We start from the raw sequence: 18,923 nt of genomic DNA, 5'->3' as shown, positions 1-18,923 counted from the left end.
CTGCACCAGTAACAATGACAGTGCCAAAAGGGACTGCACTGAAGAACATGTCGGTGCCGAAAGTGTCTGCACCATGGAGGACAGTAACATCATACTCGGGGCCGAAGAGGACTGTACCTGCATGGACAGTGCTGGTAAGGGCTGCAACGGAACTGTCGGAGCCGTAATTGTCTACATGGGAACTCCAGTGCCAGTGTCGATAAGAAGGACATGGCTGGAGCAAGAATCATCTGGGGTGGTGCCAACCCTGGAGCCGACAGGGTCACAGGTAGCAGCGCCATAGTAGTAGTCAATTTCACCGTCTTATGAGTCGACTCCCTACTATCTCCAGAGGGAGATGAAGTGATGAGGAAAAGGAAGAACGCCTCTTTCGGGGTTTAACAGGAGGGGGTGAGCCCTCTGACCCAGAAATAGCCTCACAGAAAGGAGATTTGACAAGATCAGTGGGAGATGAAGTGAGCGATTTCAATGAGAAAGAGGAAGAATGCCTCTTTCGGGGTTTAGCAGGAGGAGGGGTGAGCCCTCAGACACAGAAATAGCCTCACAGAATGGAGATTTGAGAAGACCTTTCAAGATTCATTTGTTCTTTCTCTCGTTAAGAGTCCTGGACGAAAAATTTCTACAAATCCCACACAGGGATCCACAGTAAGGTGGGAGATATTCAAACAATAGACACAAGTCATGGCCACTGGAAAGTGGTAACTTACGGCCACAATCCTTACACTGCATAAACCAAACACTGCTTTTCTTATCCGACAATATGATGTGGAGAAGAAGAAACAGTACCAAAAGGAAAGGCTACCCAAAAGGGTAAGAAGAGAGCAGGAAGAAGGATTACCAACGATGCTAATGAAGGATTACCTCAAAGGTAAGAAAAGGGTAATAAAGAAAAACAGACTAAAGGGAGAGAGTCTTAAGGATATGATAGGGTAGGAGAATATTACCAGAAACTGTTTGAAAAACTTTAAAGTAGAAACTCTATACAAAAAATTAGACACTTAGCTGATGAGAGTGGCTTGACATGGCTGTACAGCAATGCGGCAAACGAGATCTGAGGTAACAGGGAGCAGAACATTCTTGGTAGGACCTTGGCTTGAGAGTTTTTGGCTGATGCATGCTTGATATTTGGCCGGCTAGGTTCCGAGGATGGAAACAATAACCCATCAGTAAGGAATGAACGAAGATTAACAACATCAGATCTACTATTATGGAGTGGAAGAGAATTTTTGGGAGAAGTAATCAGCATTCAGCAAGGAATATTATTTATGAGTGCGGACTTGAAATTGTTTTGCAAAGTTATGATGCATCAGGGGACCTAGAAGGGAAATATTTTCAAAAGAGAGGAGATTTCTGAAGACATATTTGAAAATCTTTGGTATGGAGGATGTGAACTCAAGATAGAACCAAATGAAGAAGTTGCATATTATATCCCAAGGTACAATAAATGGGTTAAACTGGATAGAAATATTTCAAAGGAACATATATTTAATTGAAAATTTTGACACCCATCCAAAAAATATAAGAAATCAATCACCAATAAAAACTAAGCTAAAGATGATAATTATCTCTTAAAAAGAGAGGACTAACTTGTGGGTAGGGAATGTGATTTGAGATTTGCTAGGGAAGACAAAAATCACTATTGAATGGATAGCTAGTAAGTGTGACAAAATGAAAATGGAGTTAGAAAAAGAGAGAAAAGATATGGAAATTAAGGAATATGAATCATTTGGATGGGTTGACAAAGGTTAAAGGACTGCAGAACGAGAACAGCAGCAACTACAGAGTATCAAAGGTAACATATGGGAGTATCCGGATCATACACACAAGTTTATCAAGATTGTTAAGCAAATTTTTTTTACTTTTATTAAATTATCACTTAAAACAGGCAAACATACATTAATAGAAAAGAAATGAAACCATATTATTTTCCCTTTTAAATGCATAAATTTTCTTTCTTTATAACTATCAGTCCAACATTACATAATTTGCTCAATTCCTGCCTTCCCTTAAGCCTTACTCTTCCTCCACCTGAACATTACTCCACATGTACTGCTCCCACAATTTCCATTTATTTCTATGTAATTTGTTCCTTCCCTTTTCTAAAGATGCCTCTTGTATTTCTCTTTTATAATGTTCAGTACTTCAAATAAAGTTAGTTTAGACTTTGATTTCCATTTTCTACTAACAGCTTTTTCGCAGCCAACAAAATTAATTCCTTGTTATGTCTAGGAAATTGTGATAATTTGTCACAGCTCAAAATAATAATTTCTGTAGTTACAGCAATTTGCTCACCCAATACTTGCATGGAATTTTAAAAGTCTGCCAACTCACTACACTCCCAAAACTACGTTCTAGTTACCTCTTTATTCCTCATCAGACCTCAAACATTTGCTATCTACCGGAGGAAGAAAAAAGGAAAAATTATTTCAAGTCTGCTTGGGGTATAAAGATACCTATATAAATACTTCCAACCAAAATTTGTAAATCTTCTGGACTTTGTTGCATACTTGGGAGCCATACAAATGTCCGCCAATTATTCCTTGTAAACTGTTTTTCTCTTCCCAATCTTTTCTAACCTCCTCTGACTGGTTCTTATAGTTACTGTGCAATATTTTACATGTTCTACTAATTATCCTTTTTTTAAACAGCACCTTCTGTTCTAGATTCAACGAAAAACTCTACCAGAGCAGGTCTTTCACTATGAATTCCCCTATCCTTTTCTCTTTGCCTACAGTAGGATATCAATCCCTGGTAGGAAATGTAGTCTCTAGCCTGCAGTCCAAACCTCTTCCTGACCTCAAACCACTCTATTACCTTTCCATTTCTAGTTATTTGCTCCCGATACCTTTGTTACTTTGCCAGTTTTCTCCACTGAATTCTAGCCCTCTCTTCCCTAATATTTGCACTCCTACTTGCAGCCATCCCTATTGTCAAAAATCTCCTTTCTCCAGTCTTAGGTTCATAGGTTCATAGGTTCATACTAGGCTATCTGCCCGAGGGCATTTACAAGCCTAGCCCATAGTTTTGTGGCTTAAGCCACCCCTTTAGTATGGGGAACTATACCCATTATTTTGCTGTGCCTCTGTTGAGCAGTGACACTGAGGTAATCCCTGGGGTATATCTGCGATCTTGTGTTGGCTTGGTGCTTAGAATAATTTCCACATATAATATTCTGCATGATATTTATTCTTCTTAAGGATCTACATTCCAAGCTTCCACTCTCTTCCTATTTTTTGAACTTCCCCTTACTTCATTATCATCATCCTCCTCCTCCATTCCACTCTGAACTATAATCTTCTGCTTGTGTTGTATATATGAGCATATCTGTGTGGTTAAACAATCCGTTCAAATCAGGTAATCGTAAACCACCTTGTTCTATTGGAAGGATCAACTTATCCTACTTAACTCACACATTCAGACACATTTCTTCAAATCTTTATTAATTATTGGCCACAACATCTTCTTTGATTAATAACAGCATGCCTGAACAGTATATAAAAATAAACAGACTGCCTGTACCTTACTATCCATATCTATATTCATAAACAAGAGCTTCCAGTATTAAAAATGTACTTATGTCGAGAAAATGTCTTTTGTTTAATCTCTTCCCACATATTCTTAGCTGTCATAACAGAAGTCTTTTTTTAATTTCAGCTCCTAAATACTTCATATTATTGTGCCCCCATAAACACAGCCCATACTGACCTCGACAAGACTTTCAATGCCAGCCCCCACTCTGGAATTATAGATAAACTCACTAAACTGGGCATAAATCCCTATGTCACAAGATGGGTGGCCAACTGGCTCACTGACAGAACCCACAGTACAAGTAGCAGACTCCAAGTCCGACTTCAGACCAGTGACGAGTGGAGTACCACAGGGTCGGTCCTGGGTCCTCTCCTGTTCGACGTCTACTTCTCTGAAGTGCAGGCCAACACAGAAGGTCTTTGGCTAACAAAGTTTGCAGATGACTGCAAACTGGGAGCCATAACAGAATCACCTACTGATGTAGACATTCTACAAAAAGGCCTCACAGAGACAGATGCTTGGTGTCAAAGTCATAGCCTCAAGCTCAATGCCAAGAAGTGCACTGTCATCTCCTATGAGAAAAACTTGGTACCCATGAACTATCACATAGGTGGTAGCTCACTAAACACTGAAAGTGTGATAAGAGACCTCTGGACACAGGTGGAACCTTCTGGCTAGGCTTATATAGGCCCCCAAGGCCAATAGCCTAGTACCTACCTATGAACATGGGTATGTTTGTGGGTACATAATTTTTGGCTATAGCCTTTGTTTCGTCTTCATTAACTTTATAACTTGAAAAGACTTGAGACTTTCTCAAATTTTTCACAATACTGAGATGTCCTTTTCTGGATGTATCAGGTATGAAATAATATCTGCAAATAAAGCCAACTTTACTTGATTACTATACAAATTATACCCTTGAATTATTTCTGAGTCCCTTATTTTCTCTGACAATAGTTCTAAATATAAAGCAAATAAAGGGAAAGGGACACCCCTGCTTGGTTCCTTTGTTCAAACAAAACTTATTAAGAGGAACCCTACCACTTCAATTTTTGTTTCTGATCCTTCATACATCCTTCTAATTAACCTTATAGTTGTATCAACGAATGCAAATGGTTCAATTGCCCTACTCACAAAAATCTCAGCTTACTCTGTCAAAAGCTTTCTCTGCATCAAGACTCACAGAAAACAGCGGTGTTTTCTTACATTCTGATTTCCGGATCATCAGTGTTCTGTTAATATTGTCAAAGGTTTACCTCCTCATCCACAAAATCACACTGATCCATATCTATCAATTTTGGCAACACAATTACCATTTTGAAGCTACTATAGACATAAATACTTTATAATTATGGTTTAAATTTGAAATGGATCTATATAAAGCTGGGTCTTATTGGGTCCTTACCGTCTTTGGATAATCCAACACAGCTTTCTTTTAAGATGTTGGTGCTTCCCCTCCTTCTAAAATACTGTTAAATAAACCCTTCCCCTCCTCCTAAAATACTGTTAAATAAACCCTTCCATATCTTAATCACTTTTGTCTCTAACTTCCAAAAATCCACAGGAATATCATCTCTTCCTGGAGACTTTCCGGCAGATTGATTACATATTTTTATCTCATCTTCTCCTACGTTAACTATTATTTGTTGTCTCATCTACATCTAACCTTGATATAATTGAGTTTGCCATAAATATTTCCATTTGTGCTCATTCTTGATTTGCACATTCCTCTGCACAAATGTTCATAAAATATTTGAAATATATCTAATAGCACTACAGAATCTCTGGTTATTTATGTATTTATTTTGTATAGACTCCCTAATTTTAGCAATGACCTTTTTATCTGTTACCCAAGTCATTGAGCTAAAAGGTTCTGTTCCCTGGAATTATAGAAAAAAGCTGCTTAACAGCAATCTATCTAAACTCATGCATATTATCCAAACACTCTATTTTATCTTTAACACTCTGCAGTTGCTCTTTTTCTTCTGAGATTCCCTTTACTCAGCAATACTTTAATCTTTCTCAACCTTTCTACATAATTCCTTTTACTTGTTAACCACATCTCTCTAACTTCTATGCTATGTTTAGACCCCATTTTCATTTATCCCACTCACTAAAAATCACTTCTGAAAAAATTTCTATCTTTTCTAATAATTCTCAAATACTTTCCACTACCCACTCGTTAAATTAGTCTTTTTTCCTAATGCCTTTGATTATCTCAGATCACAGAATTTCAACAATTTCCTTTCTTTTTAACAGGTAGTTGGAAAAATGCCAGTGTCTCAATTTTAATTCACTACTCTGCATTTTTTATCCAAGTTTTTATTCTTGTATGATCTGAAACGGTTACTGGACAGGTGTCAAGGCTTTCCATCAAATGCACATGTTCCTGTGAAATATAATTTCTAGCTAGGCTGAGTTATTGTACCTTGGGGAATAATATGTAAATTCTATCTGAGTTCCTACTACTGAATTCATGTCTTCCATACAAAATATTTTCATGACTTTCTTCAGAAATCTACCCTCTTTTGCTATATTTCCCTTCTAGGTCCCCTGATACAGCCTCACTATTGGAATAAATGTTCCAGTCTCCACTTATAAGTAATATTCCCTGTTGAAAAGCTGATTATTTCTCCTAAATCTACTTAAATTCCATGAAAGCAGTTTTGGGAGGAATATATATACATGCCGGTGCAATATTCATCCCTTGCCAACAGACCATTATTACCACAAACCTGCTATTACTGTCTTTTTTTTCTTCGATCACTATCAGAGCCCCTCTAGCAATCAGTATTACTACTCCTCCATTAATCTAATCACTAACGTTCTGCAGAATATCCATCCAAAAAACTTTCTTTGTCAAATACACATGCTCATGTCTTTCCAAATGCATTTCCTGCAGAATTGCTATTTGCACTCTGAATTTCTTAGAATAATTCAACACACTTTCCTTTTGCCTGTCAGGTCATTTATGTTCCAACATAAAATTGATAGTACAGCCATTATGATAATAATTGTTCTTGCCAAATGTACATGACAGTTTTCTTGTGTGTATTTCCAACTTTTGTCTTATATGCATACACTGCTTAGCAGACTGATCTTTTATACAGTTGCTTCTTCTCATCTCCATTTTAACCTATGACATGTTTACAAAACTTTTTACGGAAACCCTCACACAAAAAAAAAATATATTTTTAGAATACCCATCTCCTGTTAAATTATGACAAGCACACAACTATGTATAGCTTCAAAAAAGTAATTTTAGCCCTTTAGAAAGGGAAAAAAATTGCCCAAAATTGATAGCCGCACCCACAGGCATTACCTAACCTAAGATTAACGTTACTAATGCCCTGGCGTCTGTTCTTTCTTATCTCTATTCCCCTCCCAGATATGAAAAACAGCATGCACACTTTCAGAAAACATTAACATTTAGCCCTAGGGAAAAAGCACTAGTTACCTTTAAATAAAACTGAACTAAACACTGTTTTATTAAATGCATTAAAGTATTCATGTTGCACACTCATTCACTTCCCTTAATTTCTAACTTTATTTTTCATGAACTGCTTGCCATTGCACCTTTTTCACATTTCCCTCATCAAAGAATGCTCAGAAGTCTCAAGATCAACTGCTTGCATGTATAGACAGCTTTTCTCCATGTAAATGTAGTCAGCAATAAGATAATAGCTAATATCTCTTCATATGCTTGATGAATCTTTGTAAATTTCATTAAGAGCAGAATATATTACTGCCTTCAGTTAGACATCTTGACTCTCAGTGAAAACATTTGCTAATGGAAAAAAAAGCTAATATCTTTGTAGATACAAGGAACTCAACATTTTCATAGCTTTCATCATTTTGCCTTATTTTTACAAAACACTTGTTTATAGCTTAAGCCAAGGCCATTAATATAGGCAATCACCTTTGTAAAACTAATAGAAAGAATCTTAAATCTACATTTAGTATACTTAATACACTTTTACACCTTACCCCACCACAGCAGCCTAAGATCTCAGCATATTAACTCAATCTTGTTTTGTCCAGCCTTTCTTCTCTTGTGATACTGTAAAGTCTATATTTCTTACTACTAAAATTTTATGCTAATTATATGTCCAGATTTTTAGCTGATTGTTCCTGTTTTCAGTGTCCGCAGATTGATGGGTGTGACTGGATCTGGTATCTTTAGAAAAGGGAAGGAGAAAATGTCATAGAAATAAATGGAAATTAGGGGAACAACATATGCAGAACAACGTTAAGGAGGAGGATTGAATTTTAAGGGAAGATAGGAACTAAGCAATCAATGTAATGTTAGAGTGAATGAGAACCGTTAAAAGGAAAACATATGCATACGTCATGACAATTACAATGGAAAATGTTATTATGGTTTGCCTTTCTTTCTATTAATGTATGTAAACCCATGTTACAGTTTAAAATGTAATGATTTAATAAAGATGTTCAAAAGACTTGAGAACTTGGAGGACTACACATTACAGGTCACTAAAGGCTTCTACCCTCACTACTTATCATCTAAACATCAATTGAAATGAAGATGCTACTGGCTAGATTCTCTCTAGTGGAGGAAGACACTGCTGCCATAGGTAGCTCAGGTACCATTGTGGATCTTTCTCATGTCCTGCCTGGCTAAAGAGAGTAACAGTACAGAGACTGACATGCAAATAGATGCTTTTAAGATAGACCTTGCTGTCACAAAGGTCTTCTATGCTGCTTACATGAAGAAGGAATGCATTAGGTGATACTTGCTGGTAGGATAGACAAACTGCCTGTGTTGGTGTCCAACACAGGCCCCCATTACAAAAAAGCCTTCCCTGTGTGTATGGGCAAAAAATGTCCAGGTTGTTTAGGTATTTGGTGGTAATACAGTTCAGTGCCCACATCAGCTCTTACTGTGAAAGTGCCTCCACAAGGCAACTATCTAGGTACTGGTAGATGTCATGCTCTTCAATCTGAGAAAGGTGAAGACTGGTACTAAACATCTCATAAATACCCTGTGAAAATAGAGTCCAAATTGCAAAGAGGCAAACTGGAAACACTATATTCCTACTTTGAACCTTGGGCAAAGTATAGTTGTGCTAGGAATGTACCATAAATTTAGCATTATTGCTGTCCTCACTTCTTGGGATACTTTGCCCTGCAGGCAGACTGTGGTTGACCAGTCTTCAAAGGCTCTACCCTCCTCTACTGCTGTGGCCAAAGTTCTCCTACCTAGGCATAAGCAAGTCAGTGGAATAAAGGGTGCATTGGCAGGCATCATCTTTAGTTTTTTACTGCCCCAGCAATGGGGGGTGGCAACCCTTGACACCAGAGCCTGGTAGACAGGTGCATCCCCAGTGCATTTCTTTGTGCCGGCCCCAAGCCTGGATAAATGGGGAGGGTTGCTTCAGGAAGGGAATCCGGCGTAAAACTTCTCCAAATATTTCATGCGGACACCAGTAAATATTTACATACCGGATCGGTCGAGGCCTGGGTTAACAACGACTGCCACCAGTACTGTTAGCCAACAGGGTGCTGGCGGAAATTGGGCTACTGTTGGCTGAAGGAGGAGAAGAGGCGGAAGGCATGGCTAAAGGCAAGAAGAGAGGAGAAAGGATAGGACTGTGGTAGTGAAGGTCGGAACTTTGAATGCTGGCAGTATGACTGGTATAGGGAGAGAGATAGCCGATATGACAGACAGAAGGAAGGTTGGTATATTGTGTGTGCAAGAGACCAGATGGAAGGGGAGTAAGTCTAGGTGTATCGGAGGTGGGTTTAAATTGTTTTATCATGGTGTGGATGGAATGAGAAATGGCGTAGGAGTTATCCTGAAGGAACAGTATGCTAAGAGTGTTTTGGAGGTGAAAAGAGTGTCAGATAGAGTGATGTTTGTGAAACTGATGGTGTAATGATGAATGTTGTTAGTGCATATGCTCCACAAGTTGGGTGTGCAATGGATGAGAAAGAAAAATTTTGGAGCGAGTTGGATGAAGTGGTGATGATTGTACCCAAGGGTGAGAGAGTGGTGATTGGAGCAGATTTAAATGGGCATGTTGGTGAAGGGAACAGAGAGGATTAGGAAGTGATGGGTAGGTATGGTGTTAAACAAAGGAATGCAGAAGGTCAGATGGTAGTGGATTTTGCAAAAAGGGTGGACACGGCTGTGGTGAATACGTATTTTAACAAGAGGGAGGAGCACAGGGTGACATACAAGAGTGGAGGAAGATGCATACAGGTGGATTATATCTTATGCAGGAGGGCCAGTTTGAAGGAGATTGGAGACTGTAAAGTGGTGACCGGGGAAAGTGTAGTTAGGCAGCATAGGATGGTGGTTTGTAGGATGACGCTGGTGATCAAGAAGAGGAGGAGGAGTGTGAGGGCAGCACCAAGGATCAAATGGTGGATCAAATGGTGGAAATTGAAAAGGGGTAATTGTGAGGTGGAGTTTAGGGATGAGTTAAGACAGGCACTGGGTGGCAGTGAAGAGTTACCAAATAGCTGGGTAACTACAGCAGAGCTAGTAAGGGAGACAGAAAGGTGCTTGGTATGACATCTGGACAGAGGAAGGTCGACAAGGAGACATGGTGGTGGAATGAGGAAGTACAGGAGAGTATACAGAGAAAGAGGCTGGCAAAGAAGAAGTGGGATTGTCAGAGACATGAAGAAAGTAGACAGGAGTATAAGGAGATGAGATGCATGGCAAAGAGAAAGGTGGTGAAGGCTAAGGACAAAGCATATGAAGAGTTGTATGAAAGGTTGGACACTATGGAGGGAGAAAAGGACCTGTACCGATTGGCTAGACAGAGGGACCGAGCTAGGAAAGATGTGCAGCAAGTAAAGGTGATAAAGGATAATGAGGGAAACATACTCACAAGTGAGGAGAGTGTGTTGAGGAGATGGAAAGAGTACTTTGAGGAGTTGATGAATGAAGAGAATGAGAGGGAGAGAAGGTTGGATGATGTGGGGATAGTGAATCATGAAGTACAATGGATTAGCAAGGAGGAAGTAAAGATAGCTATGAAGAGGATGAAAAATGGAAAGGCTGTTGGTCCAGATGACATACCTGTGGAAGCATGGAGGTGTTTAGGGGAAATGGCAGTGGAGTTTTTAACCAGATTGTTTAATGAAATCTTGGAAAGTGAGAGGATGCCTGAGGAATGGAGAAAACGTTTTTTGGTACCGATTTTTAAGAATAAGGGTGATGTGCACAGCTGTAGTAACTACAGAGGGATTAAATTGATCAGTCACAGCATGAAGTTATGGGAATGAGTAGTGGAAGCTAGGTTAAGAAGGGATGTGATAATTAGTGATCAGCAGTATGGTTTCATGCCGGGAAAGAGCACTACAGATGCGATGTTTGCTCTGAGAGTGTTGATGGAGAAGTAGACTTAGAGAAAGCATATGACAGGGTGCCTAGAGAGGAGTTGTGGTATTGTATGAGGAAGTCAGGAGTATCAGACAAATATGTAAGAGTGGTACAGGATATGTACAAAGGTAGTGTGACAGTGGTGAGGTCTACGGTGGGAGTGACGGATGCGTTTAAGGTGGAGGTGGGATTACATCAAGGATCAGCTCTGAGCCCTTTCTTATTTGCAATGGTGATGGACAGGTTGACAGACGAGATCAGACAGGAGTCCCCGTGGACTATGATGTCTGCAGATGACATTGTGATCTGTAGTTAGAGTAGGGAGCAGATTGAGGAGACCCTGGAGAGATGGAGATATGCTCTAGAGAGAAGAGGAATAAAGGTCAGCAGGACTAAGACAGAATATATGTGTGTGAATGAGAGGGAGGATAGAGGAATGGTGAGGATGCAAGGAGTAGAGGTGGGGAAGGTGGATGAGTTTAAATACTTGAGATCAATAGTTCAGGGTAATGGTGAGTGTGGAAGAGAGGTGAAGAAGAGAGTACAGGCAGGATGGAATGGGTGGAGAAGAGTGTCAGGAGTGATTTGTGACAGACGAGTACCAGTAAGAGTGAAAGAGAAGGTCTACAAGAGAGTAGTGAGACCAGCTATGTTATATGGGTTGGAGACAGTGGCATTGACAAAAAGGCAGGAGTTTGAGCTGAATGTGGCAGAGTTAAAGATGTTAAGATTTGCACTGGGTGTGGCGTGGGTGGACAGGATTAGGAATAAGTATATTAGAGGGTCAGCCCAGGTTGGAAGGTTTGGAGATAAAGCCAGAGAGGCAAGATGACATTGGTTTGGAAATGTGCTGAGCAGGGATGCTGAGTATATTGGGAAAACGATGCTAAGGATGAAGCTACCAGGTTACAGGAAAAGAGGAAGGCCTAAGATAAGGTTTATGGATGTTGTGAAAGAGGACATGCAGGTGGTTGGTGTGACACAGCAAGATGCAGAGGACAGAAAGAAATGGAAACAGATGATCCACTATGACGACCCCTAACGGGAACAGCCGAAAGAAGATGATGACAGAATGGACCTCCATAGTCCATTTTTACTGAGAACTAGGAAGAAGTCCCAATTAGAATTCTGTCTTCTGCTCTGCTACAGGAACCCTTTTGCTATGAATGAAAAGAGCTGGTCTGCATTAAGGTCCCAGCTGCAGCAACAAAGGCATTTCCATGTAAAGTACAGCAAAAATCTTCAAGGTTTCTTCCCAAGTGACAGGTAAAAATGTGACACACCACTGTTTCAGGCTTCTCATCTACTCCACTTATGTTACAAAATAAACCAAACTTCTGGACCACAAGCTTCCAGTTTTCTGCAAAATCATCTTGCAGTGAAATGCATTCTAATGGCTGTACCTGAATCATTTTTTCCACCGTGAATTATACTTATGCACTTTCAAACAAAACTTTCAAAAGAAATATGCATCTTAATTTCTGAAAGAAGAAAAAAAGGCTTAAGGCTATGTAACAAGAATGCTCATCAGAATGCTCAGTAAACAACACAGACACTGTAACTACTCAAGTATTCAATATACTTTTTACAAATGCCTTTTAGAAGAAATGTGTACTACATGACTGACTAGCACCTCCCTCTGTTTCACTGTATTAGCACAGTTAAAGTTAAACATTCAGCTTGTTACAATGACCCTCTCACACACAAGATCACATGGTAATTGCTGAATAGTTCTCAACTATGATGTGGAATCGTACCTCTCATAACGTGGAACAAATGGCAATATGTGAAACTCTTGTCAACAGCTTACTAAACACTGCAACTAGGAAGATCACAGTTTGTTAAATATATTAAAAGATCTTCTGGTGAATAACTATGATTCAGTATTATTTAACATGGATATTAGCTAAAAAAAAACTCTTAACATTCAATGTGTGACAGACTATTCCAATAAGAAACAGCAAGGAGAGTCAAACTAAGGAGTACTCCTCATACTGATGGACACTTTAGAAGTATGCAGATGAGTTTAACCAAGCAGCGCTAAAGTCACTATAAAGAAGCTGAAGAGAATGGTAATAACACAAAAAGTTTAACATTCCAAAAGAACTTAAGCACTTCCCATGCCAACATAATGCATAGTTCCAACAAGGAACAACACACCTTGTCACAGTGAAATAAAACCCTATGATCCAAATCACCTCGGTACAATGAAAAGTATAGACAGTAGTGACAGGAAGGGGTGCAGTGATGAGATAATACCTGACAGCTCTTTCAGGTGCACTTGTCCACGGCATACTTACCATAGTAGACTACACTGGAAACTGCAGATCTCAGAGAAGCACTTTCAAGGGGTGGTATATAGTCTTCTGAAATATTACATCACTTACAGATAAGACAGACACACCCTTGCTAAGACCCACTGCATGTTGAACCCTGCAGTAAACTACTGGTCATTCATAGTGGGGTTAAAGCTTATGTATAACCACTCCACCTCGAAAATGGGTGCCTACAATAGAACTGAAGCAAACAAGCTGTAGTGATCTTCCCTCAATGGAAATAAACAGGTCAACTAGGCAAATAGAGGTGAAAAGCTTGATGGTCAGTGAGAGCTGGAACAAAAACACAGCAAAAAAGAATCTACAAAGGAATAGAATCTTGCACTTCATTCTACAGGTTAATACGTTACAGGAAAAACTGAAAGATGAAATGTAAAACAAACTGGAACAGCGGTTTACAGACCTACAGATCTTGTATCAAAATGCACTACAAGGGCCAAAAATATCAAGATATTTTTACAGAAACATTTCATTACAAGTTAAATACTGGTAGTGTCAAGAAACATGTACACTGATGAAACGGAACTATGTCAACTTATCTGGAAAACTAGCCACACATTTCAGTGTGTTCAACACATTGTGTTTAATAATATTGTAATCAACATGGTTCTAAGCACTTCTGGTAATCTGAGGTCAGTGACCATAGATCACTCATTTGGAAGGTAACCTACGTTGCTAAAACTATAATTATAATTTCTCAGTGCCTTTGTCTTAAAAAGTGGAGTAACTTACCCCCTGCAGGAGTGATATTCAGGGCTGTCATCTGGCTGGTGATATGGTTTCTTGAGTCCTGGAAGTAGTCCTGATGTAGACAATCAATGAAAGGCTGGTACTTCCAAATCTGAATCTTAAGGAAACCCTGCAGAAGCTGTAAAGTTGAATCAGCTAATTAATTTTTAATTGTTTTATCAATATAACATTAAACTATTGTATCCAGGATGAAAAAAATAATCAAGCAGCATATGCTGAAAAGTCTGACTTCCACATTTTAATGATGTCTCCTATGCATCTTATAAGTCAACATATTATATAATATTATACTGAATACTTTCTGTAAACCATATTTGTGCCATTTAACCCATGGATAATGTAATACAGCTAAGAATCTTTCTATTAACATAAGGAAAAGAACATGAAAAGATGCTATAAGAGGTAAACCACAATATTTTTTAATCAGTGCACCAGCCATTGTAGTTGGACAGCACAGTGTTGCATCAGTTTGCAATGTCGCCTCATAGCAAGAGGTTCTACAGTTTGATTCTCAGCTCGGGTGCCTTTTGTGCGGAGTCTGCATTCATGTGGGTTTCCTTCGGGTGCTTCGGTTTCCTCCCACGTTACAAAGACATGTGTCTGCAGCTTTTCTTCCCAGGCATCCACAGAAAATTTGCTCATTCAAAGTCAGACTTTCCCAGTAAACAAATGTTAACTAAATCAATAAATAGTCCACAGTTGCTTACTGGTAATTTTTAAAAAAAATGAGGGAAGACTTATAAAGAAAAAAAAAAAGAGAAGGATTTTCGTTTTCCATCGACAAGGAAACGGAGAGATACACAAGCATTCCAAGCCATCTGTTCCTCACTTGCCATTTTTTTCCTTAAGAAAAATTAAAAATTTTATCTGGACGACCATAATGGACCAGTGTTGTTCTTCCAAAGAGGGTTGCTAAAAGCCTGTAACCAACAAAGTAAAATACTAGATCTGACATGCTTCCTCAGCTACCATTTTAAAACTGTATGCTGCCCCAATAAATTTTCTCGAGTACTTAACAGTAAATACGTGTCCTTTCTTCATGTCTAGAAAAGAGATGGGCTTTAATGGTGTAGAGGTTTTGGCCCTGACTATTTCATTGGGTGATTTAAGTTTGATAGAGAACCTTGGATGCTTGCTAAAGAGGCAAACATTTGCAACTGTAGGTCTGCTAGTCCATCCTAGGTGAGGAGGAAGGAATCATTCGCTGCATGACTGACAACAGCTGAAGATCTGACAGCATCCTAGAAGGCTTTGATAATCTAATCCAAATGTTCTGATGCATGTACTGTACAGATGTCTCACATCACTGCAATGGGGACGGCTGAGGGATCTGAAAGATTATACAGATTAGTACCCATAACTATCAACCACACATGATGGCCTCTATTCTGTGGCCATCAGTTCAGTTCAAGAAAGAGACAGTGTCTCTGGGGTTTAGAAGACTGTAGAGAATGAAAATAAAATGGGGGACTAGAAGAAACTTGGGTGATTGCTAATGTTAGGACATACCAAAATGTGCAGTAACACTCGTCACCCCTGGTATTATGAATGAGTGGTTGGCAGAGGACAGATGCAGTAAGATTACCACCCACTTAAAGGACATTTTTTTCATTTTTTTCTTTTTCCGGAGCAGATATAAAACTTTCAAGTGTCCCTGATTTTGCTTAATTTTTGGCCTACCTCTCATAATTTTTTTTTTTTTTTTGGGGGGGGGGGGTTAGTATTTTCTGTTCATTAATGCATCAGGCATAATATTATAATTTTACACTTTTTTGTTCTTTTTGTTCAGTAAGTGCAGGTTCATGTGGATCCTATTGTTCTTCAGGAAATTACAGAATAGGAAGACAGAGTAACATCCACTGGGGGACTTCTGCCACCTGCACCATTACCATAGGACTGCAAGGTGATTAAAATTGTGTATACAATATGTGGGGGGGGGGGTCAGTCCCCTTGCTGGATAAGGGTAGTTATCTTCCACTGACAGTGAGTCAGCAATGGCAGGCATTAGAGTTTCAGACTTTTTGCTGTTCATAAACTGCATGTTGTGTTAAAAATAAATAAATTAAAATCTGCTGTTCTACTACATTCTCAAGAGAAATAAAATTATATTTTTAAAATGTGCCAAATTACAATCCTTTGCCTCATTCCCCCTTTGGACAGAAAGGGTAACCTTCATAACAGAACTACAATACTAAACTGACAGACCCATTGGATTGTCAATCAAGTCAGCACCACCCACACCTGTGCAAACTAGAAAGGTGTATCCTAAACTAAACAATTGCCAGACCCACACAGAGAATGATCAATTAATCAAACAATCTAACAATCAATAAATGCTGATTAAAAAAAAAAATAAAGGGCTTGACTGCAATAGTGGCTGCTCATTACATATAAAAAAAAAGTCTTCAGCTAAAGCTCAATTGAAACTCCCCATTTTCCCCAGTGGTGGTACAATCTTGGTGCAAGTGTTTTCCTAGCTGCATTGTACAACTCCATGCATATATAGGGCTTTGTCCACCCTTACTTAAATATAACCACACTGTGGTCACATCAACACTGGGGAAAAAGAGAAGTCGAAGTTGGCTAGCACTTTCACTGAAGAAAAAGCTCTGGCAGGGAAGAATCTTGCAGATGTTCAACAAAATTCAGTTCAAGTTTCAGCTTTAGTACATAACGATGGCTTCCAGAAATTTTGTGGAAAAATATAATATAAAATAAGTGGGACACTAGAGGAATATACAGTCACACAAGAAAAAGTATGGAAAAATAGAAGCAGCATTAATTGTTTATCTATATAAGTTGATAAAACTGCAGATATCAGAGAGTAAAACAAAGAAAAGACTGGATGAATGTAAGGCTTCATAAAAAAAGCGGTTTCAAAATTAGCAATGTTAAAAGACAGAGCATTCAGAGAAAACCTAAGATGTTTTAGCTACATGAAGAGAAAATGGAAGGAACAGATTGCAGTACCTTTATGAAAGTATAGATGATAACTGGACTGGTGGTACATGACAGGGCACTTCATGTTTATGCTCCAAATTTGATTGAGAAACCAGTCAAGATCTATATTAGTAATTGTACCAGTAGAAAAGACCAATCCTGACAAAACTATAGCAGAAGAGAAAATATTAAAATAAAATGAGGACACCAAAGTGTTTGCAAAAAATAACTATTCACTGTACAGCAGACACAAGAGAGGAAAGTTTGTCAAGAGGCAGGTGTGACATTTAAGCTGCTCTATCCAGCTGTCTTCAGAGTATTTTTCCTGGAGAATCAGATACATTTTTGATGCAGAATAGGCTGCACAGGAAATAAAAAAAGTTGTCAGCTATGAGTAAGTTAGCAAATTGAAGGGGACTCTTCCTCTCAGTCTTCTAACAATATCAAAGCCAATAGAAATGTTGTCTGTGAAGCTTTTCCATAGTCCAAAAGGAAAATGATTTGGTGACAGTAAAATCCCCAGGAGCTGACTCAAAGAATCCAGAGAAACTTGGACAAAGACCAGGGACCAGTGTTGGGAGATCAACATGACCAGAAAGATCAGCAACAATGTGAAATTCCTGAATAAATGAAAGAACTGTAAAGCATCCGTTCCATTAGATATAGCTGAGACGTGAACTGTGGTTCTGCAAGAAGCCATAGCTAAAAAAGTCTGGAAGCTGGTTTACTATTTTAAATTGGTGGAAGAACTGTAAATCATAACCCCCTTTATATCATTAAAGTTTAGAAGGGCACTGAAGCAAACGAAAATGTACCAAGTAAAAAAAAAAAGTGTTTATTCTTCTTGAGAGTTGTATAAAAATGTCTCGGTGTTGCATTGCAAAGCAGTCCTGTATAGTATGCAGTCACAGGAACTTTAAATGTGAGGTGGGGGTTATCAGATATTTAAGTAAGCATGCATTGTTTTAGATTAATGTTCACATGCTTTTTTACACTTAAGATAAGAAAGACTGAAAAAGCAAGTCAATGTACTGTTGTGATCATGGGCTATCTGAGAGATGTAAGTTTACTGATTATATGATATGTAGAATTTAAAAAAATAATTACTTCCCTGGTTCTGTACAGCTGAATATCAAGACGAATGTCCTTGGGTTAAGCTATAGAGAAGTTGCTTTGAAAAGCATGGGGAAATGATGAAAGGTATGAAAAATGGTAACCCTGTCTTGCATTTACAAAGTTATGTTTTTTCCCCATTACCATCTGCTTTTAAACCACTAAACTTTAAGACACAAACTAAGAAAACGAAAAGGACCAAGAGCAGTACAACTTCCGCCAATAAGACCAATACGCAGGAGATTTTATTCCTTTAAAAGCGGCAGTTGCTGCAAAAAAAGACTTCAGCTTCATGTTGATCTGAAATACATGAAAATTCATTAGTTAAATTCCAAGTCTGTGAATACTATAATAAAATTTGATACACAATTAAAATGTATAAATATATCAACTAATAGAGCAACTATCATTCAATCCTGGCAGAAGAGTGATCACTCCTGAACATTTCTGGCATTGAGCCAAATAGACAACCATGCCAGTGTTACAATTCGCTCTGCAACGCAATTCAAAACACTTTCGCGCTTTACGTGAATAAAGTCTAGTATCCTGTGGCGTATTGGTCTTATTGGCGGAAGTTGTACCATCTGCTTTTAGTTGGAGACAAAACAATCATGAGAGACTTGAACAGTGTGTAATGAGTAAAATCAACAAGGTGCAAGGTAATTACCACTTAAAGGGATATTGACATATGTCTCGGTGATGAATGAAATTTGAAACTGTGAGAAGCAAAGAGGTATAAAAGTTGCTGCTTAAATTAGGACAGTGAAGTGTGAAGTGAAGTTTTTCAAGAAGTTATTTTACAAACTTAGGAAAGTGAGAAAGCAGAAATGGAAAAATTAGTATACTTCTATAAGAAAGAGGCAAGCTTCCATTAGAAAAAGGGTTAGACAAAGAGAAACAGA

At 38.6% G+C, this 18,923-nt stretch overlaps 1 protein-coding gene across 2 annotated transcripts in view; it reads right to left on the bottom strand.

Moving 5' to 3' along the window:
- Positions 1-18,923, bottom strand: part of USP40 (ubiquitin specific peptidase 40) — a 3,368,940-nt gene that overhangs the window by 714,316 nt on the left and 2,635,701 nt on the right. For both annotated transcript variants that reach the window (XM_044075047.1, XM_044075048.1), the window contains one exon: positions 13,951-14,086. In XM_044075047.1, coding sequence (XP_043930982.1) covers positions 13,951-14,086 — 136 coding nt within the window. The remainder of the gene's footprint in view (positions 1-13,950; positions 14,087-18,923) is intronic.

This window comes from Protopterus annectens, chromosome 6.part0 (assembly GCF_019279795.1).
Source record: "Protopterus annectens isolate FY-2018-M chromosome 6.part0, PAN1.0, whole genome shotgun sequence".
Classification (NCBI taxonomy): domain Eukaryota; kingdom Metazoa; phylum Chordata; order Ceratodontiformes; family Protopteridae; genus Protopterus; species Protopterus annectens.
The sequence above is the reverse complement of the archived record's forward strand: the minus strand, read 5'-3'. Positions and strand labels throughout refer to the sequence as shown.